The sequence below is a fragment of the Rhinolophus ferrumequinum genome, chromosome 4 (genome assembly GCF_004115265.2).
Source record: "Rhinolophus ferrumequinum isolate MPI-CBG mRhiFer1 chromosome 4, mRhiFer1_v1.p, whole genome shotgun sequence".
Lineage (NCBI taxonomy): Eukaryota > Metazoa > Chordata > Mammalia > Chiroptera > Rhinolophidae > Rhinolophus > Rhinolophus ferrumequinum.
In genome coordinates this window covers 76,704,783-76,731,580 of record NC_046287.1, presented here as the reverse complement: position 1 = coordinate 76,731,580, position 26,798 = coordinate 76,704,783, and the positions used below count along the sequence as shown (strand labels likewise).

Here is a 26,798-nt window from a genome sequence, read left to right as displayed (position 1 = left end):
TCCCGTTCTAAGGAACCCCATCTTGACTTTTATAGTCATCACTTCCTTGCTTGTCATTGTAGTTTTACCACTCAAATGTGCATCCGTGGACATAATAGTTTATTCTTGCCCATTAAAAAACATGTGTCCCTTCTGTCCTTTTCTTTTCCTTGCAATTTACCTGTTGAAGAAGCTGGAGCATTTGTCCTGTAAGTCTGGGTTTTGCTGATTGCATGTCAATGACTCCGTTCAGCATGTTCCTCTTTCCTTTTACCCTTCCTGCAAATGGGCAGCTGCATCCAGAGCCTTGATCAAAATTGTGTTTGATCCTTTTGTCAGGACTATCGGGGTGGTCCGTAACCTTTCATTGAGAGGCACATACTATCTGATTGTCTTTCTTTTTGCTACATCAGGAGCTGTTTATGCTCAATACCTAGATCCATTATTTATTGGGAGTGGCAAAATGGTGATGTTTTAAGTGTCATTTATTTTTCATTTATTGGTTTGAATACTTTTTAAAAAGAGACCCTTTCCTCATCTACTATGTGGTTACACGGTGGTACAGTTCATACAGAAAAGCAGAATAAATGTTAGATTCTTTTCCATTATCAGTTTCCATGATAATGAGTTGGTTTCCCGTCATCCTGTGAAAGTGATCAATTAGTTGTGTGTTTAAAAAATGCGTTGTGAGATTTTATGAGTTTCAATTAGTTGTAATTATTACCTTTTGAAACTTATGGAATTCCATCTTTGGCCAGTGGGAGTATTTTGCAAGTTGGCTCCTGAGTCCTTTTGATGTGACCCTACTAGTCTTTGAGAGTTTTCCTGTGGCAAGATATTTCAGGTTCATTTTGAGCCTTTTCTGCTTATACCTGGAATTAACCATTTCTCGAAAAAGATCCTTGACTTCTTTTCACGGAAAATGGTGTTTCAAGACCTTACTCTGCCTCAGTGCTGAGCTGCACAGCCACACCCAGACCCAGATGTTGAGATTGTACCTGTGCCATTTGTTTGTAAGGTGAGCGGCCGTCCTGCTTTGCTCAGAAATGGCTTGGTTTAGCACTGAAAGTCCCATGCTCTGGGGTAGGGGTGAGGGAGTTCGAGGGGGACTCATTCTAGGTATCATCGAGGCTCACTGCTGTTTGGTCATTGTTTCTAGGCCTTCCCTATAGAGTGTTCTGGAAAAAATGTATATGATATCTCCCTTTTGCAGATAATAATCTCCCAGTTGTTAGATTTATATACTTTCTATGTCTTCTTAAAGGCAAGTAACACTTATTTTAAACAGTGCTTTGCCATTTGCTTATCGCAGCCTCTCTAGGTGTTGTTAATGGGTTCAGGGTCATGGCTCTATGGCCTCAGTTTGACTCATTTTACTCTAATCCATGGTTGTTAATACAGTGGATAAATCCGTGTACTACAGGAGTCATACTATGAATGTCACAAAGTGAATGCCTTGGTAAATGTTATAGCTAAACTTAGTATTCATTACATTTACTGTATGCAGGTGCATGTATGTATTACCTAATTTAATTTTTATATCTATCATGTGAGATAGGGACTGTTAATCTCATTTTATAGATGGGAAAACTGCGGTCCAGGGCAAGAACTTGCTATGTAGCTTGGACACATCATTTAGGTCTCTCTTCCTCTGGAGCCTTTACACTTAGTCACTTTATTACCCCTTTAATTACTAAAGATTAGTCTGGCCTGATACAGGTTTTAAAAAAAAAACTCGAGACTCTTTGGGATAGTTCTAGGAGCTGTTTAGGAATTTGTCACTTTAGACGTCTCAGAATAAATTAGGATTTTGTCACAACTGCCCCTTCTATACACATGACAGTCATTACTAATCAAGTGATTTATTTTCCTGCTGAATGTGGATGAGGCACTCAGAATGCCTTTTAGTATAACATTCCAGGCAGCCACTAAAAATTTACTAGAGTTGGCACATAACGTGAGTGCCATCTGCCATTCTGAGTGACTGGCAGGGATCCCTTTGGACTCCCGTAGCACTTTTTCTGTGCCTGTGTTACCCTGTCATCGCTTTACTGTGTCACAGTAGTCAGTCATGTACTCTTTTCAGCTGCTCTGGTGAAAATCAAGTTTTCTAAACTATCATCTACAAAGTCTTAGTTCTGGGAGATGTTTTTAGGTACATTGCAAAAACAGCACAGGAAGGATGAGAGACTGGTTTGGTGGTCACGTAAATTTGAAAAACTAAGTTCTTGAAGCTTTACAATGTGCATTACTATATTAACATTCTGAGAAATGCTATAGTAAAGGAACCTGTTTAACTGTTTTTTAATCCCTTGTTTTCTAAACATGACTGATCCCTGTATCCCCATCCTTTTTTTTTTTCTTTTTTCTTTTTTTCTTTTTTTTGGGGGGAAGGGGAACAGGACTTTATTGGGGAACAGTGTGTACTTCCAGGGCTTTTTTCCAAGTCAAGTTGTTGTCCTTTCAATCTTAGTTGTGGAGGGTGCCATTCAGCTTCAAGTTGTTGTCCTTTCAGTCTTAGTTGTGGAGGGCGCAGCTCAGCTCCAGATCCAGTTGCCGTTACTAGTTGCAGGGGGCGCAGCCCACCATCCCTTGCAGGACTCAAGGAATTGAACTGACAACCTTGTGGTTGGGAGCCCACTGGCCCATGTGGGAATTGAACCGGCAGCCTTAGGAGTTAGGAGAATGGAGCTCTAACCGTCTGAGCCACTGGGCCGGCCCTCCCCATCCTTTTTTTAAAAGAATTAGGAGATTTATTACATTAAATAATACATAACTAAGAGGTAGGACAAGCCCAGGGTTGGGGTAGGTTCCATGAGGGGAGCATCAAGCCTTCAGCCCCAGTTCTCTGTACTTTCTTAGCCCCCCACCCCGCTGTGAGTGGTATTAACTCCCAGGCTATCGGCCTAACCTGCAGCAATCTCAGGCACCACGGCTACACAGGATGATATCCAGAGGAGGTAAGTCCCCTTTTGAAACAAGGAAATCGCTCTGGCAATGTTCCAGAGGTTTGGAATGAAGGCCTTGATCTTATTGGCCAGGCTTGCACAAGTACCCATTCCTAACCACTTGTTGGCAGGGGCAGGATTTCTGTGATGGGCCTAGGAGCTGGCTATTTAGAGAGGAAGGAAGCAGTGGAGTCAAAACAATGAACATTTCACTTCACTTCACAGGTCTTCATGCCTAGGGTTAACCTCTCTTTTTAGCTTGTCTTTCACACTTTCATTTACCTCTGTGTGGTGTATGCATGCACCCATGTGCCCCTGGAAAGACCTTTGACTCATTTCTACACATTCAGTTCTCACTGTAAAAGGTCCAATTCAATTGCCCTTCCATCCAGTCAGTTTTACCATGTTCTTCATTTCTGATCAGTAAACATTTTTTTGAGTCTAGGTTAATTTCATGTTTCTGGCTTGAGTAGTTGAACAGACACAGGTCCCATTTGTGCAGGTTTGGGATGGTGGAAGATAATGAGGTAAGTTCTGGGCATGTAGATTTTGAGATACCTGTGGATATGTTCACCTTGCTGTGGATATGTTCACCTTGCAGTTAGATACTCAGGTCTGCAAATTGAGGGAGAGATCAGGGTGAAACTAGTAGATTCGTTGGTGGTCCCTGTCTGTACACGCGGTATGAAAACTATAGGGTTGGTGAGACTGCTGAGGATAGCCTGGAATGGTGAAAAGCTGTGAGCCGAGGGGCAGGCAGAGAGGAGCCCACCGAGGTGTGAGAGAAAACAGTTCGGGACCGTGAACAGGAGGGAAAAGCCCAGGGAAGCAGGGAATCGATGCAGTGTCATGTCCACTGGCTCTGACAAGTTGGAGGTCTTTGGAGACCGGTGCCAGTACTGTTTGGAGAAGTGAGGGTGGACCTGGGGCCAGAAATGATGCTGTCTTTGGTGATGCGTGAGTGAGAGGTGAGGAAGCAGAGGCAGGGTGTGGGCTGTGCTCCAGAAGATTGGCTGGGACGGAAAGGAGCGAAGGCAGCATTTACAGGATAGTGTGGCGTGTGTGTTCTGGGCATCTTTTGTTGGTGTTGAGAGAGATTTAAGCACATTTCTAGGTTAAAGGGAAACATTGAAAAGCAGAGAGGAAGGGCCTGAAAATTCCAGAGACAGAGAATGAGTGATAGTGCAGAGTCCAGGCAGACAGGATCCGAGCACAGGAGGAAGGATTGTTGGCTAGAGATTAGTGGAAAAGGTAAGAAAAGGGGAGCATATAGAGAGAACTGGGCAGGAGGTTGCCAGGGAATTAAGATATTTCAAGCTGGATAGCCTCAACTTTCTTTGAAAGGAGGAGGCAAAACTAATTGCTAATGGTGAGGAGAATGATGTGCATAGAGAGTAATTTTAAGAGAGGTGGTAAAAGGTTTGGAACAAATTATTGGAAAGAATAGCAGCAAAAACATTTATTGAGCCTCCTATGCTAAGTGCTTTACGTTCCTAGTGCTTTACGTTCTCATTTGATCCTCATGGTGACCTCATGAGATAGTTACTATTATCATTTTATGGATCAGGAAACAGTTTTAAAGAGAAGTGACTTGCCAAAGGTGAAAGAGGTAATGAATGAGAGATCCAGGCCTTTTCTGTTTCTGACGCTGGAGCCACCCTCTTAAATCCTGGTGTTCTCCTGCTACACAAAGGAGAGGAAGTGTAGCAAAGGTAAGTGGGCGGATTGTTTTCGAGTTAAGGGCACGATGTGGGTTGGAGGCCAGGAGAATGTGATGACATCCATTGGCATGGATATGCCATTTTTGTAGGAGGAACAGTCAGCTTCTGAGGTGCAGCCCTGGAGAAGACAGGCTGTGGGCATGGTATGACAAGCTCAGGGTGCAGGAGTGCTTGATGAGAGTTGCTCAGGTGTCAACTAAGTCAGGAAGGAACTGAGGCCAGGAGGGAGCTGAGGGCTTAGAGAAAAGGGAGGACCAAAGGCATTGGATATCTCCTGCCATGCAAACGCCTGCGGTGTGGCCATGAGAATGGGGGACTGAAGTGGAGCGGAGGTGATAGTCCCTGGAGTTGAGGTCAGGGCACTTGTGGGTGTAATCCTGATATTCCACGTTGTACATCTTCCTATTTCTGTCTTGACTGAAGGAATTGCCTCCAGAAGTTCTCCAGTAAAATGCTGCCAGAGAAGGAAGATTGCATTAAGCATTGTGAAATCAGAGGCCGGGGGTGGGTCGAGTAGAGTTGCTGTCTCTGGACTGACTATTTTGCCAGGTCATTGAGGGCATTTGCTTGTAACTGTACTCAGGGGCAATTTTACCAATTAAATGCAATAGAAGTCAGGTATCAGGAAATAGAATGGATGTTTTTCTTCTTTAGAGGAGTGTTTTAGCCAAGTTAAATTTCCAAGAATGGTTTTATTCAGTGCCTGTATACTGTGTAGTTAGACCATTCCAGGAATACAAATAATTTTTGATTCAAGCACTATATTTAAAACTACTTCTCATTAATATGGCTGATTTTCCTTGCCTTTTAAAGTGAGTGAATGATTTGGTAATATTGTGGAATAGAAATTCTATACAGAAAGAGTTCATACTACCTCCTTTCTTTATGAGAATACAAATGAAGCATTATAATTATTTCAGTTAACTAAGCAAAGTCGAAGTTAGGAGTGAATCTTTTGTGATTCTGCTCCCAATCTATGTAAAATGATTGCTATACTCTTACATTAAAATATGTCTTCTGAATAATAAAACACTTCTAAGTTTTTTTTCAGCGGTCATATTTTGTCATAACAACCACTTAACAGTGTATCTCAAAGTGTGATGTAAGGGTCCATAAATACTTTAGGGAGTTTTGTTAAAAATACTTATCCCAAAGACACATCTTAATGAATGAAGAATCTCGTGGGATAGGATCTAAAAACATGCCTTTGAACAAATACCCCAAGTGATTCTTGGAAACTGAGTGGTGTGTTTTCAAGCAATGGTTTGGGGCTTCCTACTGTCAATAAGGAGCACTTCTGTACTCACTGTGTTTATATATCTACATGCTCAAGTATGCATTTCTCCATCCTCTCTGCTCAGAGGTAGATGGCTGCTGCACAGTGGCCTATCTTTATTTAATAATACCATGTTTCTTGTAAGAGGAGGTTTTATTCTTTGAATTTCAACACATTTATTTTAGATAGAAATGGAAGAAATAATTTTTCTGATCTAGATCTAGTCTGGAGCAGATAACTTTTACTCACCAGTTAGACGGGATGTAAAAGTCAGCCTCTTTGAGTTGATTCAATTGAATTGTACTTTCAATTTTATGCAACTAGTATTTTTATGGCAATAATTCATCTCATACATCTCAATATTTTGTACATGTATATTATTTGGGCCACTCTGCCTGGAGCTCATCTTTTTGCTTCAAGGGAACTATGGAAGTAGAGATCCCATTTAATCATATTACCAATGTAATATTTTTTCTAACAACGTACTAAATATTTTATCACCAGTTTTTATTTAAAAGTCAGTCAACAAATTAATTAGGAATGGTATTATGGTATTCCAGGAGAGTAATGGAGTAAAAAATAAAACAAAACAAAACAAACCCCAAAACCTGTGATTGGTTTCACTACTCAAGATCTCTGAAAAAAGCCATTCTATGTGACTCACCTAGTTGTTGAATTACATGAAAGCTTTGAAGCAGAGGCAATGACTCTCGCTCCTTCATCATTTATATTCAGTGGTTTCAGTGAGAACTCTTTTGAAATGAGAATAATTTTTGTCGTGTACTTCAATGTGTGTGAACTTCAAAATACTTATGAAATGATCTCATGAATTGATTATATATTTGAGTAACTTTTCTTCCATGACCTGGGCTGGAGAGCAAAATGTAGAGAAGATACCAGAATAGGAAGAATAATACAGTTCCTAAAGATGGCCTCCCACAGTGGTATGGCTCATTAGTTACTCATTTATGAGCTTCCATCAGGAATAGATTAAGCCTGGTGAGCACAGAGAATGTAATTTATTCAACTTTGTCTCTCTAGTAACTAAGTGGCAGACACACAGAGTTCTCAGTCAATGTTAGATTGAATGAATTGATGGAAATGTGATTCGTCTCATGGATTTCCCTTATAAACTCAAAATTACAATGGAAGCCAGTGATAAAATGGTTACAAAATTTTTATTACATGAACCTTTTCAGGAATGCAGAAAGCTAATGTCAGGTTTCAATTGTCCTTCCTCAGCCAATTTGCTTTCTTCATTCTTCTCTTCCAGCCGTCGTAGCTGTTCTAAACTTGCCAATTTAGGCCAACTACTATCTGCCTGTGTACTGTCAAGCGCATGTTATCATTTCAGGTTCCAAATGTATGTCTAGTTTTATATGTACTTAAATTTCTCTTGTCAACTAGTGGAGTGTGTTTTCTAAGGCTCTTCAGATTTGAGTCCTTGGCATTAGAAATAAAACACATTTTTCTTCCCATTAGTCTAATTCTTCCAACTGGATGGAAAAACAATCCTAAGTATACCTCAAAAGCCTACCTCTGTTGATCAGTTAATAGAGATTTTGCCTTTGCGTTAATATTCATTTTTGTCTTGAAAAGCAGATTAGTAACCAAGAAACATTGCTAAAGGAGTCTGCTTGTGACAGTAAAATCTGAAAGGTCATAATGAAAAGTCATAATACTAATCACATGTAATATAACTATAATCATTCTTTGGGAAGGAAATTATGACTTTTGGAACCATAAAAACCTATATTTGTAAACTACTTTATAATTTTTAAAGTATTTTGACATGCATTATCCTTCTTTAAATGCATAACCTTTTTAATATTAATAGGGTAGATATTATTTAAATTGAATTGAATCTCAGAGAGGTGAACGTATTCGTTGTAACTTAGCAAGAAAATGGCAAAGAAATCAACTTAGAGCCTATTTTCACCTGGATCTGAATTGAGTGCTCTTGCCACTAAAATGTGGTATCATATGCTTTTGCCATAGTAATAATAGGGGGATTGTGCCCCAACAGAAAGCACATTTAAATATCATATTTGTTCAGAGAAAAGATGATCTCATACCCCTTCATAGGATCTCGTCTCGGGATCCGTCCTGACTGATGATCATATTTAACAATAGAAATATAAACAGACCTTTGAATCCTACGTTTGATGCATGTAGGCAGGTTTGGCCTGTAGCCTGAATACAATTCTTTGATAAATGGTGCAATAAGCTACAGGAGCTACTGATAATCCAATCTATCTTGTGCCAAGTCATTTTAGTAAAATCATAATAGGGATTTATACTTCTGGAGGCCAATTTGGCTTGACTTTACTGCCTTAAGTATCCCTTGGGGTAGAGAAGGCCTTGACCTGCCCCTGCCTCTTGTGTTTATTACTCGTTTCCTTATCTGGAAATACCGAGCAGTGTTGAGCTCTCAAGGTTTATAGTGTAGGGTTGGTTGGAGAGGCTGGAAAGTGATTTTTCCAGTTCACCTTGCATAGTTTGTGCTTCAGAGCTTCCTCTATGCCCTCCACCCCCATGTTGTTCCTTTCGTTTCTAAGCCGATAGAAGACTCCTTGAAGCACAACGAAATTCTTGAGACATACAGTCCTTTGAGTGAAGTCAAAGTCCCAATCGAACCATAAATGTCATAAATACTTACATTATTTTTAAAAAACATTTTTGGTGGTACTTCTTTCATAGAAATGAAAATATTTTTCATTTAAAATAGAGGAAAATGTCAGGGACAACATGTACAGTAATAAGAGAATAGTTAAATTATGGTATAGGTCATTTAAAACAATATATTCCAAATATTTTATTACATAAGGATGCTCATGATGTAATATTGAGTGTAAAAAACCAGATGCAGAACTGGGTGAATACCATGATTTTAATTTCTTTAAAAAAGTATGAAAATTATAAAAAGTACCAATAATAATTTATAATTATTAATGTGTTGCCAGGCATTGTTGTAAGTGCTTCATGTGTATTAACTCAATGCTCATCAATCCTAAGAGGTACTGTTGTTGCCTTTATTTCACCGATGAGGAAATTGAGGTACCGAAAAGTTGTCCAAAGTTACATAGTTTAAGTGTTGGAGTCTTTGAGTGGGAGGAAATACACCAAAATATCAGTAACGATTATCTCTGGATGATGGTATCATAGGTTTAATTTTTTTTCCTCACTCGATTACCAGTTTATTATAAAAGGCTGTAACTCAGGAAGAGCCAGATGGAAGAGATGTATAGGCCAAGGTATCAGTAAAGGGCACCGAGTTTCATGCCCTCTGAGCGGGCCACTCTCCTCCACGTGTTCACCCACCTGGAAACGTTCTGAACCCCATCCTTCTGGGTTTTAAGGAAGGTTTCGTTAAAAGTCATGATGAAAACATTGGCCATTGGAGATTTCAATTTAATTCTTTATAATAGAGAATGTGTCTCTGCTCTTTATGTAGTTGGAAATAGCATTTTAAAGATAAAGCATGTTTGGAATCTAGAAAAAAACAATATGAGAACATTTGTTAGAAGGTCTGAATTTTAAATAGTAGCTTCTCTTTCTTATGTCTAAACTAGAAATTATATTTGATCAAGTGGGGGAACAATATGACACAAATACCACAATTCTATCAGTACAATCTCCCTAAATGATAACCACTCAGTGTATGTGTTTGAAAATATTCTTTTGTCAATAAGGAAGCCTTTTTCAGTTCATTATTAAACATTATAAAGCATGATCTAGGACTCTGGCTTCTGATTAAATCAGGTTTTGTTTGAATACTTAAGTAATAAAAGTATAAAGTCTTTCAGTTTTATATCCCACATATGAGTGAAGTGGTGCTTCACTTTTTCTGTCTGACTTATTTCACTTAGTATAATCATCTCAGGATCCATCCGTGTTGTCGCAAATGGCAGTATTTCATCTTTTCTTACGGCCGAGTAGTATTCCAGTGTGTATATATTGTCACCCATTAAATTTTAATTAAAAAAAATATAAAGGCACATACACAGTAGGACATCTCCAGGATATATATACTTTCCTCTCTGTAAAGTAGGGCCTCAAAAGCAAAAATATTTCAAGAACAATATGTTCTGTTATCTTGTATTACTCCGGTTGCTTAACTTTTCAACCCTTCCTTCTTAGTTTCATTTCCGCCATTCCTTTCCCTTCAGAAAACCAGCCAGCCAACCAACCAACCAACCAACCAACCCATGAGCTTTAACTTGTTGAAAGTTGGTAACATTTTGTGTTTTATTAGTGATACTAGCTATTCTTGGCTACTATATGCTGGGCATTCTGCTAAGTGCTTTGTGTGAGCCAGCAATTATGGCCTAGATGCCCCTGGTTTGAATGTGGCTCATGGTTTGGCCCACACAGTATAAGCCCACAATTTGGAGTAAAATTTAATTATTTGTGGATATCATCTAAAATTCTTCCTTTTTTTTTATTGAAAGGAATTGGAACACGTAGCAGTATAGCAGTAGCAACACCCTTAAACTCATTTATATCCCTTCCCAGGCTCCTGTTGTCTTTTTTCTTTTTTGGACCCCTGGTATTAGTTACTTAGTCCTCTGAAGTGTTATAAACCTACTGAAGCTAGAGAGGGAAGTGGCTGGGTCAAGGATCTACCATTAGTAAAAAGTCCTATTGGACTTGGGAGCCGGTGTTCTTCCCACTCTGCCTTGCTGTCCTTACAGCTCTGTAACATGGCTACTTGGCTTTCATGTTGGGTGTGACTTACTGCTTATGTCACAATCTTAGTCAAATCAGATGGCATTTCATGATTCTTAGTCCCTTTTCATATGCCTGAAGAAGAATATTTGTGATTCCTCTAGTTCTTTGGTTTTAAATAAATTATTTTTTGAGCTTGAAACAGAACGTGATTGGTTGGAAAGGAGCCATGATTTTGAGAATAACATATTTAAGAACAAGAGTCTGAGTCATGGGAACCCGGTTGATGGTTAGCTACTGAGAGTGTTTGGAAGGACTTGGCCCTATAACAGCTCCACGTGATTCAGGGTGATGATTGGGCGTTTGTGTTAGTGTTTGTTTTCCTAAGATAAATCACTATTTCAGTAGCTTTACAGGAAATTATTTTATACCCATCTTCCTTTAGCTCTGTACAACTGTTTTTCTTTTTAAAATGAACCAAAATACCTTTAAAAAATTTTAAGTGTATAAGTATATAATGAAGGAGAGAGGCACTGTTTATTTGAGTAGCCCAGGTAATGGGCATGAAAGGAATGACAAGTCTGGGCTGGCTGTCCTAGCCCCATCTGTGCTCCCACAGGAAGCAACACGGTGAGCAATGTCATATTTATAGACAGTGGACAATGAGGTATATGTCTTGGCCGGATTCCAGACAGTTCCTGGTGGTTTAGTTGCTAATGGTGTCAGAGTACCCAGGTCTCTGCATGGATTCTCTCAGGGTGTCCCTCGGGAGAGGGCGTCTTTTGCTCTGACAGACAGTTTGAGTGTGTTACAGCTAGAGACTAAAAGCTGATACTCAGGAATAAACAGAAAGCTGAGATGTACTCAGGAAAGGGTTTATTGACATGGCGTCTATTTTGTGACACTGAGGATCTAGTTGTTACAGATATAGATTAGAGAAAAGCTTGCAGGTTTTGCCTGGTTTTGGAAAACATTTTTAAAATGAACAATTATATGTTGAGACCTCTCATTTTTCTCTCTTCAGAGAACTCACTAAATGATTAAAAATGTTCTCGACAAGTTGGTTTTAAGCTGGGTTTAAATCTTAACATGAAGACAGGTTTCATTTATTTTAATTAAATTAAAAAATAAGGCGTATTTTTTTACATGTCAAGGAGTAGTGGTTCACCAAAAGCTTGCATGAGTGAATAGTGTGATACGAATACTATAAACTTAAAACAAGAGCTTGCTGGTTAGGTTCCATTTGAAGTCCTAATTTCTGGATTAGGATGTTGAAGATTTCTGTCACTTATCCTTTGTGACAGTAGGAAACGCACACACACTTTTCTTTCATCTTTCCTAAAACCAGCATTTTAGGAAGGTTATTATGTTCGTGCAGAGAGGGGAACTTAGCATTTGCCTTAAAAAGAACAAGTCTTCTGGAGAAGTCTCTGCCATGTGAAGTTTCTTTTTTTAAACCTACAAATAAAAGGAGAATGAAGACAATTTTTGCTCACTGTCCTCTGTGCCACAGACTCTTATTCACATTTTACGTTTGCTTTAGCTAGTTAGGTTGCTCTCTTTCCCCTTTCCTTCCTCCCTGTCTCACTTTTTCTTCCTTCCTTTCTTTTCTTTACTTTCGCTCCTTCCTTCCTTTTTTTTTTTTCTTTCCCACCTTGGGATAATCATTGGTGAACTACATCTTTGTGATCGGAAAGAAATAAAGTATGTAGTGACTAACTTAAACTCATGGAATAATTTAGACAATGAGATTCTGGCTCCATAAATATTAAATCATTGAAAAAGTAATTTCCTTGCTTATTTACCCAGTTGTTTTTGGCCCATGATGTTTTCTGTTATCTTCCTGTTCTCCTTACTTACAGACTCCATTAGGCTTTGGGACAGGATAAGGGATGAAGAACCTTTTTCTTTTTAATAAGGGCCAGTGACTCCTTGGGGTGGTTGGATGAGGAAATCCAAAACCAGACTGGAAAATAAGATTGAAAAAATAATAGGAGTTTTATTTAAAGAGACAAAATGGAAAACGTTATTCTCACCAACTTTTAAATTAAAGAGAGTAAAGGCCTTATATGTACTACATCTAAATATGAAGCAGAGAGAGAAAAGAAATATGCAGACGGATGGTAAGTAGTAGTAGAGTCGTGAATAGGGAGACCAAAAAAATGGTAAAAAGTAAGAATAAAATAATTAAGTTTGGACAGAAATTGTAAAGATAGACACATAAGCACAGAACATCCTTAAATATGCATGTGCGGCCTGTCACGTTCAATCCTGCTTCTCTACCAGCTCTTAAAGACAATTTCCATTTTAAAAACCCAGATTTTAGAACTTCTCAAATATATGTTGTTTGGCTTTGGTTTTATCATTCAATTAGTGTTGCACACTAAAACTACCATACCTATATTTGGGAGACTATATCAGACATTTATTTGCCAAAAGCTTGAGGAGTTGTGATTAAAATTATCAGTGTAGCACTCTAAAAGTATTAATTCAATTTAAAAAATTTCCAAAAAACCCCTATAAATTGTTTAAATATCTGCCTCATGTTCTAAACAGCATTAGAATTTTAAAATTCCTCTCATTTCCTCAATTTTTTTCTTTCACAAACAAATTTAAAAATTGTAATAAAATGTACTGACCATTTAATTTTATAGCAGACTACACAGACTAGAAAATAGTTTGAAATGGCAGAGAATGTATTTCTTTTATGCATTAGTTTTTTCTATAGGATTATAATTATAAGGTTTTTAAAATTATTATTCCTTGGGAAAGTGTTGAATGTTATGTTAATTTGTAGCATAAAGGAATTTTTATATGAGTACAACATGTACATCTTAGGCCTTTAAAAGTATTTCAGCTAAGGAATCTTGGTGTATTTTTTTTTTTTTTTTTTTGTCTTTTAATAACAGTGATCACGAAAACGGATGACAACTATTGGCACTCGACCCAATGGATAGCGTGAAACCAAGCTAGGGAATAGAAATCCTCTACTCCCCGTTAGGTGGCCCAGGGTCAAGGGGTTGATTGCAGCTGTGTTGAGGTGCCCTGCCTGAGAAGAAAGTGATTTCCTCAGGCTTGTTTGTTGGAAGAGGGTGATAGTAATATTAGCTATTTAGAGCGCCTTAGTGATGCGGTAATGCTAGTCAAGCACTTGTAATATATGCCATGTAAACTGCACATTTTGTTAACATTACTTAGTTACCTTTTATCTTCCAAAACCATTAGGTAGGCTCAATTATATTTTACATGCTTTTGATCATTTCAGTATGTGATCAATTAAAATTTTTTCCTCTTTAATGTAGTCTTACTAGCCAGATAGTAGGATTTTAATTCTGTACATTGTCTCTCCCTATTTTATTTTTGCCAAGCAGTATCCTTTTACAATTAAAAATTTAAAAACATGCTATTACATAGAAAATGGAGTAAGAAGTTAAAATCCCATGCCCTGGCTTAGAGAAAACCACTTTTAATAGTTTAGTGTATGTGCTTCCAAACATTTTGCCTCTGTTTTTGTGCTTTTCTACCTTTCTGTTGATTTGTTTATTCCTACACTTTGCACCATACTGTTTTGATATCTGAAAGGGAAAAAAATCCTTTTTTTCCCCCCAAAATTTTCTTAACTAACCTTAAGCATTTATTTACTTTTTCGAAAGAACTTTATAATCTGAAAATATTGTATTACTTGTTTAGATGGTATTTCATACCTTTGGTTTTATTTTTATATGTGATTTATTCATTCAGTAATATGTATCTTTTCTTTGTTTGTTTTATATTTCAGAGTCCTGTGTATGGAAACTCTCATGAGTCAGTTCAGTCTAGAAGGGTAGTAATTTCTCATAATATGGATAAAGCTCTGAAAGAAGGTAAGGATTAAATAAGGGTATACAATTATCATGTAAAGCAATTCATTGTGTTCTAAAAGTAAAATAATCTGTAGCAAATTTATCCTTCTTGTCTGTGTACAGCACTAGGATTTTTTTCCATGAATTTTTATTTGATGACTAAATAAATACATTTATGTTTTAATAGAATGAATGGGATTTAAACATTTTATTAAGTAGGAATTTCCAGATCACATGAAGCTAATGAACCGTGACGAGCTAGTCCAAGGATCTGTTTTCTGTTCCCTAAAATACTTTTCAAGAAATATTTTCTTCTTTTAGAGAAGGTGTGTTGGGAATAAATGCACGCAGGCTCACTGATAGACAATCCAGTTACCAAATTAAGGGATAGTGGTCAACGTTACAAAAGAATGAAGGACATACTGGTGAAATTTGTATTGAGGAAGGTTGGATGGGGAATTGTGGAAGGTCCAGCATTGTTACCTATATACAAATGGGAATAAGTAAGTGTAATAGAAATGTTACAGTTTAAAAGCTAATAATACATTTTGATAAAATTAAAGTTTAAAAAGCGATTTTTAAAATCAAAGTTCTAAAAACACTGACAATTTCAGTTATATGTGCAGAAAAAATGTCTGAGTTTTTCAGGTGAATTCATGATGTTAGATATGAAGGTAAGAAAGAACTAAATAAGTGAGACCAAAGCAAGTATGTTTTTATCACATATTAAAATTTGAAGATGAATACTATTGCAGAGACAGTTAGAAATCATGTATTTTTGTTACTGGAGACAAAGGGTTCTTGTATCATCACAGGAAGGCATTCTAGGATGTATAAATAAATAAAGAAAGCCAAGCAAGCCAAAGCAGAGGATATATTCAAGTAAAGAAAAAGAATACACTCCCAAAATGTGGGAGTGGACAGGCCCAGGAAAAAGGGCAACTGCCCCAAAGAACAAAGAAATTTAGGATTATATTTGAATGAGGGTGCGAAATACTCAGCGGTGGCGTTTTAGACATTTCCAGGATGGGTCTCCGCTGACCACTCCTTCTCTTCAGGAGGAGGGATTTTTTTGTTTGTTTGTTTTTACTTGGCCCTTGTGAACTGTCATGGCTGTCATGGCGACGGAGGTGGAGATTTTTTTTCCTGCCTGCAGTGGTAATAGTGTTATAATACAACCCCAGTTACCTGTAGGTGCACCTTTTCTTAAGAATTATCTCATCTCCTCTTTTTTTTGGTCCCCCTGCCCCACCCCACACACTTTCTCCTTCCCTTTCTCCCCACTCTCTCCCTGCAGCCCAGTTCTTTCTGCCTACGGTTACAGTATCATAGAATTCTAGAACTTTGGGGACTAGAATTAAACTTTAACAACATTTCTGTTATATTAGTAAAGTACGATGTCTTTGATAAAACTTATTGAATTTAAAATTTGACTTTTATTATGGTTTTAAAATCATGGTTTTAAAAAGTAATCCTTACACCTGAAACTAATAATAAAAAAGTAATTCTTAATTGCTTTTATTGAGGTAAGGTTGACATACTTTGAAGTGCACAAATCTTAAGTGTACAATTCAGTAATTTTCAGAAATGCGTATGAATATGTAACCTCTATCTTTATCAAAACAAAGAACATTTCTTTCATCATAGAAAATTTACCTCATGTAGTTTAGTACATCCAGCAAATTTTTTTATTTCAAATATTGTAGTTTTCATGTCTAGAATTTCTATGGTCCTTTTTTTGCAGTTCTTGCTTCTCTGCCGAGATTTCCCATCTGTCATTTATGATCATCTTTATCTTTACTTCCTTGAACATATTTATAATAGCTACTTTAAAGTACCAGTGTTCTAACATCTGGGCCATACTGGGGTTGGTTTCTATTGATTGCTTTTTCTCTTAACTATCTGTTAACATTTTTGGGTCTCTTCTCAGATCTAGTTATTTTTGATTGTGTACAGAACAATGTGAATGCTAATTGCTTAGGCATCCTAGATTCTGTTATCTTCCTGTGAAGAATATTAGTTTTTGCTCTATTATGCAGTTTAATTTTCAAGTGATCACCGTGAAGATATTTGGTTATACATTTTTTTAGGGTGAGTCTATTTGGATTTTGTCTTTAGTCTAAGGTAAATCCCTGAGTCCTGGGATTTTTATTTATTTAACTCATCTATTTCATGGTCCTTCCACAGTTTCAATGGAAAGCCCAGGGTCGTATCTCTAACTTGGTGGGACTCCAGCTCCAACCTGTCTTCCTGTGGTGGACAGCAGTTGAAGTCTGCTCAGCTCTCTTAGCCTCCCAGCTGTTTCAGCCTTCCACTGCTCTTGTAATCTTACCTTCATACATCTGTAGTTTAGAGTCAGCAACTGGTTTGAAAGTTTGTACCCAGGTTTTGTGACTTTATCCTTTTTGGTATTTCTTGTCTTTATTTCCAGCTGCTTTGGCAGTACTTAACTTTGTCTTTTGATATCTTTAAAACAAACAAACAATAAAACAGTTGTTTAATCTGAGTTTGAACTGCCTTGTGCATCTAGGACCATCGAAGACCCAAAGGGGGAAGTTGTATAAATGTGAATTGTACCTAGTGCTAGTCCCTTCTTTCATAGTAATTATAGGCTACTATAAAAGTGGTTATTGAGAGTAAAATTTATGCATTTAGTAGTAGTTATTAAAAAAACAACATGAGACAAAACCAAAATTGCATTCTAAAAATTTTGGACACTCAATTTAATGAGGAATTAGAATCTAGACATGTGTGTTGAGAAAGTTAAGAGATTTTATAAGCGTTTAGAAAATCTGTAGTGACTATAATTTGCATCTCTAGAATATTTTGATTTGTATTTCTAAACCTTGGCACCAGTATATTTAATTGAATTCTGAATGTTACTACCTAGCTTTAGTAGACTTGCATTTACAAAAATTGAGGGTCTTTTGGTATATACTTGCAAATTATAAGTAACAGGGGCGCTTGTGAAGGCTATAGTAATTTGTACCATTTTATCTTTATACGTGTATATCTGTTTTGTTTCTTTCAGAATGTATAATTTAAAAACAGATCAATTCAAAGAGTTGAGTAAAATGCAAGGCATGTGTGTGTGTCTCCATGTTCAGGTGTGGGTTTTTGTTGTTGTTACTAAAGTGTGCTTGTGTTGTAGCTCAGTATAAATTAGGATTTGTCTTAAATCTTTATGGTTGAATTACAAAGAAGAAAGAAGTCATAGTCAAATATGCAGAGAAAAATAATATAGTTGGGCTTTCTGTGGAGCAATAAGAATCACTACAGCTACAAATGCTGGAAGTTTAATGGCATACTCGAGGAAAATGATCAAAGCATGTTATTACTGTGCTTTGTTAGCCAATTTCAAATGTAAAAACTGTATTTTCACAGTTCAGGTATAGTATGAATGAACTGTATGTCTGCCTGAGAAATCAGAACAGCTATCCTTCTGTATCAGATAGCCTTAAAAGTTTCTCCTGAAGTTACATTTCCTGGAAAACTGACAGAGATAGAAAAAAAGATTTTAAAATACCTTTTTGACTTACTATTAAATCTCATTAGCTCTGTAGCCTAATTTTCACTAGGCTACCCTGAATTATCTCACTAATGTGAACCAGAGAATTTAATTCAGTAATTATTGAGTACCTGCTGTTTGCTCAGAAATGTCCTGAATGTTAAATTGAAAGTTCTTTTGTAAAAATATTTATTTTTTAAAATTTGTTTTTAATTATAGTTGACTACATTGAAAGTTCATGAATTGAAGATACAATTCTTCATAAGATTTTATCCTTTTCAATATTGAAAAGGAATGTTGACCTCAGTACTTTGTCTTGTAAGATACTACCTGAATGTCTTAGGAATACCATTATTTTCATTACTTTTTGTGGTGTTCTTCACAAATGCAATTAATGTTACATGTACATTTCAAAGTGAATACATTTCTGTTAGTTTGAACTGGCTCTTAATACTTTTCTGAATTTTATTGGTAAATGTGCCTGTAAATAAATTGTCCAGGTTATGCAAAAGGCTATAACATAACTTTATCTAGCCTAACATGGTAGCCTTTTAACTGGTTTCCTCACTTCTAGTTTTTCTCTACTTTTTTATTTTTCAGTCCTCTTTTCAGATTAATCTAACTAAAACTGAAGTTCCAAACATTATTCCATTCTCTATAATCTTCAGTGATTCTCTTTAACTACTTACTTCTTTGAGAGCAGTCCTAGAAAATAGACATATTTGAGTGATAATAGCACCTGAATTTTTGTTGGCTGTTTTTATGCCTTTAGAAGAAAACCTCATTGCTTGGCTGTGAACATAAATGTTCTTTCATTTCTCATTGTGGATTGTTACATTATTTATATTTATTTCTTAATAAATAAAGACCATAATACAGTTTTATGATCATGAATTTCTGTTTCCTCGAATTGACCCGTAGGATAGATTTTGAAATATTTTGCTCATGTGTGTACTTAAGTAAATGAGTGTATATAATTATGCAGTACATATTTAGAATTATGGCTTTGTTTTGTACTTTTTATATTTATTATATTTTTATGATTCTTAGCTTGAAGAGGGGTAATGATGAGCTGTTGATAGAAGATATACCTGTGGGTAACACATATCTCTAATACTGAGGACAGATTTATGCCAGTATTCATTTTTATTAATTTCTAACCGAAATGTATTATCAGAGGAGTGTTTTCAAGCTGTATTAATTACATTTGCATTGTGGTTCATGAATGTAATGGGACATTATGTAATTGACTATGTCCTTCACATTAATCCTTTAGCATCCTGAAAAGGTCATACTTAAAGATACTAAGTCTCTTATAATTGCTGTTAATTTCCTGCTATAATTTGAAATTAAATTTTAATGAAAGGAAAAATACTTCTGTTTTCCACGCCTTTTGGATTGTAGATTTATATTCTGCTAGTTAAAAATTCTATGGCATGTAAACTTTAAGTTCAAGAAAGAGCTAGCGCGAAAGAATTGCAAATGAACAAATTAGCAGTTTTGTTGGCAAGGTAGCTCTCATTAGGTTCTGGCTACTTGGCACTGGGATGTCCAGAAGGAAGGGATAAAGGCCTTGCAGTGAAGGGCCCTTGGAGGTCATGTAATCCAGCCCACCATCTCAGGGAGTAATTTTTTCTGTATCATTCTTGTCCATTGGATATCCAGCTTGTTTAAAAGTTTCTTATGATGGAATGTTCACTATCTAATGTGGCAGTCTTTTAATAGCTTTAATGTTTTTATCCAGTTCCTCCTTATGGTTAACATAAAAAATAACCTCCTTGTGACTTTCATTCATTGGTCTAATTTGTACCTTCTAAAGCAATTTTTTAAAGTACAGCCTTTTGCATATTTTTAAATACAAATATGTTTTAAATAAACTGGCTATCCAGTGGACAAGGGAGCTCTTTTAGATTTCTAATATCTTTTACTTACGTGACTTGTTTTGTTCTACTTTTGTGCAGGACTGCAGGGTGCTGAATAGACAGAATATTTGACTGGAAGGATACTTGGCTTTGCCACTGGTTGGCTTTGAGCAAGTTATTTCACTTCTTGGAACCTCAATTTGTGGAGGGAATGAAACTCATCTGCTATGTAGAAACCCTGTTCTATTTGTTCGTTGCCAATAAATGAGGTTATAGGATTGGCCCATTCCTGTTTTTGCCATAATTTCTTACATCTGGGTCAGAAACCATTTCTGCTTTCCTCTTAATGGAATAGTTCAATTAGGGATGAGATGTGGCTACTTTTTGCAGAATCTAGAAAACATAACAACCATTTGTTCAAATTAATATTCTGGTAGTGAATAAAAAATTGCCGAAAGATCTAGGAGATGATTCATTTGTTGCTTTTGCTTCTGTTTTGCCTTTTCTTTCATGTTCAGTGGATATTAATTCCATCTTACATACGGGAAATACTCTATAAATATTTATTTAATGAATAGTGAAAGATTGAGGTGGGATCATTTTTCTTTTCAACGCTTGCCCCTGAGTCTTTGCTCTCAGCAAGTAATTGTTCTTCAGCTCTAAGACTCAGTTATGTTAAGGATCGTCTCTGCATGACTGAGGCCAATGGAATCACCTTGAGGATTTATCTAAACCTTTGTATACGTGTCTGAACAAAATGCTTGATGCTCTATGTATGTTTTTGAGCTATGGGATTTAAGATGCTATTTTATAAATTGTTATAAAGCCGAGAAATTCTGGAAAGATGGGAAATTATTGGATACACTTTCATGGTTGATATTCTGAGAAAAAAGCCATCACAGGATATTAAAACAAGAGTGTTGCTTCCTTTGACCTGTGGGCTTTTGCAGATATGTGGAATCTTCACGTAGATTGAATACTAATCCTGAGCTGGAGATTCCATTTGCTACTCAGTTTTCTATGAAACAAGAACCTCCCTCCTCTACCCCACCCCCCAAACTCTCTCTCTCTCTCTCTCTCTCTCTCTCTCTCTCTCTCTCTCTCTCTCTCTCTTTTTCTCTCTCTCTCTCACAGTTGATGTATAGTGGCTAAGCTGTATAAATGAGCACCAAATACTAGGCTAAAGAATTATTTGCGAATTATGGGTTAGTTGTTTGTATGCCAGATGTGAAGTAGGTCAGGATCCCAAGTCACATTCTGTTCCACAGGATTCCTGGCGATAAATTACTGTGCAGACAAGCAAAGCAAAGCAGGAGCATAATTTTTTTAATCTGAAATGATGTATACTCACATCAAAATTGAGCCAAATCAAGTGGTGTTTAAAAAAGGAAAGAAAAAACTTGAGAAATAAGTAGTGATTAAAAAATAGCCCAGGTATCCTTGAGTGGGAACAGGGTTATGTGGCGAAATGTTTTTCTCCCTCGGGTCCCTTGGGGGAATCACCACTTAAGCCCAGTGACATTTTTATTTTTCTAAAGACCTAATTTCTTGCAAAGATCATGTTGGTGTCATCCTTTTCTCTATAAGGACTTGAGCTGCCCTGAGTGACATGGTAACCAACCAGTTTACAGGGTCCAGCTTCCAGTATCATAAAGCAGGGCAAAACAGGATGAATTTGGAACCGAGAGGCAATACACTGATAACTGGTATACTGCACAGTGTGTTACCACTGTGTAAGATGCTCTATTTTAGATAGTTTGGCACCAAGAAAGAATATTCAAAAATTGGGCTGTCCAAGAAAATCCAGGACATATGGTCACCACACCCCAAAACTTCTAGTTAGGTGAGAATCTTTCATTTTGAACGATGTTAGGGAAGATTATGTCTTTTCTCGTTTTGTTCTGGGTGTTTGCATCTTTCATCTAAGTTTTGCTCATTGCTTTGTTTATTTCCGGTAGTGTTTGACTACAGTTACAGAGATTACATTCTGTCCTGGTATGGAAACCTCAGCAAAGATGAGGGACAGCTGTACCACTTGCTCTTGGAAGACTTTTGGGAAATTGCCAGGCAGCTGCACCACAGACTGAGCCATGTGGATGTGGTGAAAGTCGTCTGCAATGACGTCGTGAGAACTTTGCTCACTCATTTCTGCGACCTGAAAGCTGCGAATGCCAGGTAACTGTTAGAATATGAACAACCCTCCCCCTCTTTTTTCACGGGAAAGTATTTTTCTTATTGAGTGAGGGGTCAAAGTCAAGACACAACTCTAGGATATTCTGCCTCTTGATGACACTTAGCTGGAAATGCAGACATATTGAGGGGGATGATTGTAGTGTTATGGTAGTAGATTTTTACAAATAACTTTCTAATAGAAAACCACTTTATAGACTTGTTTAATAACTTGAACCGTGAAATGAGTTGTACCCAGTCAGCACTAATGTGGACTTATTTATAGTATCATAGGTACCTAAAATAGAAAATTTAAGTATGATAGTGTTTCATACTGTGAAGCGTGTCAGTGAGTTTACAATTTATAGAAACGGTTAATAAAGTTTGTTTCTTTTTGTGAGTCCTCTGTTAAGAGCTCTGTTGCCTCACAGTATCCTGAAAATTGATTTTTAGAAGAAACTTAATATTGGAGCTTGTGGGGTATAACTAGAGAAGATGTTTCAACGTGAAAATTGCTAATATTAGGCTTGTTAGCCTCTTGTATCGTCACATTGATTTTGTCTTTGGAAGAAGACTTCAATAAGGCCATTTCTGTGCTGATAATTCTTCCTTTCTTAGGTTTGCTTGTAGGATCTTAAATGTATGCTTTCCTCTGAGTGACTGCAGGAATGATGAAGTACACATTTCTACCCTGTACGGACAAAGTAGTCTTACCGAAAGGAGTCGCCTCCTGCCTGGTTTGATATGGACTTGGGTGGAGTAGGAGCCGGGCTCCCTACGGTGCATTGGCCTATTCTCACCGCTAGTATTCTACCTCTGCTTTTAGGGAAGAGATAAAGTAGTTGAAAAATACACAAGGGGACAAGCAAGCATTGGCATCCTCACAGGGTAGCTTGTATTCTCTTCTAAGAAGGCCTGTGGTGTGAGCTTATCCGGAAGCAGCCCTGTTCTGCCCTGCGATGCTATACTCACTTCCCACTGGGACCTGCTGCTAAATGTGCTCGTGCCGCAGCCGCTGTCCGTTCTCAGCTGTGTTGCCTCATCCTATGAATCGTCTTCTCTCACAGAGCCATCACATGCTTATTCTTTTCTCGCTTGCTGCCCCCGGTGTTTTGCAAACTTTTTAAAAACTATGACCCACAGTAAGAAATACGTGTTATTTTGTGACCTAATTTCCTAAGACAATACTCTTATTACATGTGATAACTGATATTTTTCTTGTTCTTTAACTTTGTTTAAGAAATGGCGTTTGAGACTAAATTTTATTTTGTTTCTTGTGGGTCAAAACCCATGGTTTGAGAAAATTGCTGTAGAGCTGTGGTTCTCAGATTTTTTTGGTATCAGAACTCTTCTATACTCTTAAAAGTTCTTGAGAACCTAAGAGAGCTTTTGTTTATGGGGTAACGTCTAGTGGAGGGCTGGAGCCAGCTTGTCCTGGTTTGCGAGAGCCGACTGTGTGTATCTCTTTACAACTCTGAGTTCAGTGATACCACGTTGTTAGCTTGTAATTGGCCGTGGTGGTGGTGTTTACACTGTGAAATGGGTAAATGCTACAAATCAGAGCTTTTTTGTTTTCCCTTGGAGAGCCAGTTGTTAAACATTTACCAGCTCACCATTTATTATATCTATCAATATTTACCATATTAGATATTAAAACGAAAACTTTTGAAGTGTAGGAATACACAGTACACTTTCCTGTAGCCATCAGAGCGATGACGTCATCACACATTTTGTAGCCTCTGGAAAACGCTATGCTTGTGAGAATGTTAGTGAAAAAGACAAAGGACATTTTTTTTTTGATCCATGTAATTATTTATTTTGATGAAAGTGATGCAGATTAGATCAGTGGTAGCACTTCCTTTTGACAGATGACATTTTTATATTACTATGAATATAGTTTTGACCTCAGTGTCCCCTTGAAAGGGTCTTGGGGATACAGAGGAGTGTCCAGACCACCCTTTGAAAATTGCTGTTTATAAAGTAACTTCCAGTAAGGGGATATGTGAACTAATAAGGAAAGTGAGAGAAATAGTACTTGTGGGTTACTTCCCTAGAGTCTCAGAAGCTTCAGCCTCTCCTTTCGAGGGTTCAGCAGCCCCTTGGAGCTCCTGTGGTATCCATTACATATAGTGCTCCACAGTTCTGCCTGGCAGATACTGTCAAAGACTTGTTTGAATTCAGTGGAAGCTCATTTACGGTAAAGTATTTAAATTATGGTCCAACAGAGGACAGTATTTTAAATCAATGTTTTTATTCAGTTACGCTGATGGATTTGGGTTTGGGAGAGAGCAAGTGGTTAGAGAAATTAGTATTTTTATGATTATCTAATTTTAACATGAGAATGTATTTTTCATTGAGACATTTACCAGCTTCTGCAATTACTGCTTTTGTGAATAATATAAAGATATTATAGGTAAAGCATCAGAGTAGTAGAAACAAAGAACTGAGAAGTTTAGAAACTCCTTTTCTTTGGGCTTCTACTTGTCTTATGCCAAGGATAGATTTATTTTACTGATATGTAGGCTATGCCTAGAAGGTCTAGTTGATGATTCTTATTAAAGAAAAGAGTCTACCACTGTTCTCTGGGATTATGGATATTTGAAAAAGTACCAGGCATTTTGCATATAGATGATTGTGTCCTGGAGGTGAACCCTGGAGAGCAAATATCTGCTTGTGCATTATCTTCTACAATCACACAATGAGACTGGCAGACAGGTGTCTAGGTTTGATGACTAGATCTATACTTGCCCACCTTTGGGTAAAAAATGCCCTGGTCCTAGGGATGTCCATGAGTTTGCAGATATCCATTGGCTGCAAAATGACTTGGTAGCCTAGGAAGCCACCAATTGAATTGGCGGCTATCAGATGAGAGAATAATAAATTGCATTAATAAAAGCAATACCTCCTCTGGTTGACTGTTAGGCGATTGTGTGGAGGCAGTTTTCTGGTCAGCCTGTATTTATGCCCAGGATGACATTCTGTTACTGCTTTAAGCCAATCCAGATCACATTTAATTCTTACCTCTGCTTCCTCTTCCTTTGTCCCATCTGTCTCATTCCAGCATGTTTCAGGAAAATCTAAAAATGATTGTTTTTATGCTATTAAATCATTAGCATCTTTAATTTCGTAGTCTTCTTACAATCTGTGTTTTGTTTACCAGTCAAGCACCGGATTGCTGCTTTTATTTATATATTTTCTTTGTTTATCTCTGAATTTTTTTTCTCCTTTCATCTGTGTAGTCTCTGATTATGGTGGAATCTGGACTTCAGAGTCAGACAGAACAGTATTTGAGAGTTACTTGTACCATTTATTATCTCTGATTTTTGGACTATTCACTATGCACTCAGATCCTTAATAGTCTCATCCATAAAATGGTGCTGATAATACCAACTTCTTGGTGTAGATGGGAGATTAAGTAATAGTGTTCATATGAAATTTACAAAAGGTTAATGTCCTTTCGCCCACTCAAGGAATGAGAACACAAAGGTAAGTGGTAAGAATTGCAGTATAAACAGATGATTGACTGAAGAAGGATTGACAGAAGAAGGATGATGCCAGGATTAAGGCTATAATCCACCAGAATGCCAGATGGAAGTCTCCTGACCCAAAAGCAGCCATTTGATTCGCGCTTATTTCTTGGCTTCTGAAGCTATACTCGATGTCCACTTACTAGGGGCATCACAGGGATATCCTGCTCGGAGTACGCAGAGGGTTCCAGGGAAGCAGTCACATTTCCTGTTTCCAGAGATCGAGCTTGTTTGACCAACCTTCTGGCCTCTGGCTCACTGAGAAGGTTTTTCCATAACTTAGCTCTAGGAGGGAGAGGAACTCTGGGAAGTCTGAGGACCGGTCTTCTTTTATTATCTGCCTTCCATTGGGACAGAGAAGGGACAGTGTACACTTTGGAGGGGTCATGATAATACTAAAAGAAGTCTGTCTTGTAAAAGTGGATTATTTTTTGGCCAATTTCCTCCAATGAATGTTAACCAAATGTATATTTTAAAGCAAAGTGCTTGAAATGACAGTATCATCTAAATCTTAGTATATTAAAATATAAACTTTAGCTGGTATCGTCACTAGAGTTTAAAATAGTTGAAGATGCCATTTAAAAATAAAGTCAACATATAAGTATATATGCAAAGGCTTGCAGGTTAAAATCTCTGTTCGTGTTGTGAGCTTTGCACATTAGGGTTGAATTCCTCTAGTTTGTTGTAGAAGACATAGGAAGTCCTTTTATTTATTTATTTATTTATTTATTTATTTATTTATTTATTTATTTATTTATTTATTTATTTTTTGAGTGTACATACTCTAGAAACTAGTCTTCAGTCTATCATGCAAAAAGAAATCCAGTTTACCCCTGGGAGATACTAGTCATAAAGGCACCAATATGCTTTGATTTGCTTCATTTCCTGTGTAGTTCCCAGTATGCTTCCTCCCATCTGTTTAATGTTTGTTTTTCCTTCCAGTATTGGCTGGTAGTTATTATAAGAAACCCATAAACGTTGCCTCTTATCTGGAAGATACTGGAAAAATTACCTTTCCAGTCTTTCTTGACTTGCTATCAAGATGCTGTGGGAAAGGAGGTATAGAAAGTTCTACTTTCCATCCTCTTCACTCAGATCCTCAAAATTAGTGGTTCTTAGATGGGGTGGGGCAGTGCTGTCTGGAATCCATGACCAGGGTTGGCGAGACTGGTTGGAAAATGGGAGCTTCACAGAAGGCAATGTACCATCAAATTATGCAGCATCAAATCATGGACCCCTCTTTTCAGAAGAAATAACTATAGATTATTTAATCCCATGATCACCCAGTCAGAAAAGCT

General features: G+C 37.2%; 1 protein-coding gene across 3 annotated transcripts in view; it reads left to right on the top strand.

Annotated features, from left to right (window-relative positions):
• SNX25 (sorting nexin 25) overlaps window positions 1-26,798 on the top strand; it is a 100,138-nt gene that overhangs the window by 10,051 nt on the left and 63,289 nt on the right. For all 3 annotated transcript variants that reach the window (XM_033104604.1, XM_033104606.1, XM_033104605.1), the window contains exons 2-3: window positions 14,371-14,455; window positions 21,763-21,979. In XM_033104604.1, the coding sequence (XP_032960495.1) occupies window positions 14,371-14,455; window positions 21,763-21,979 (302 nt within the window). The remainder of the gene's footprint in view (window positions 1-14,370; window positions 14,456-21,762; window positions 21,980-26,798) is intronic.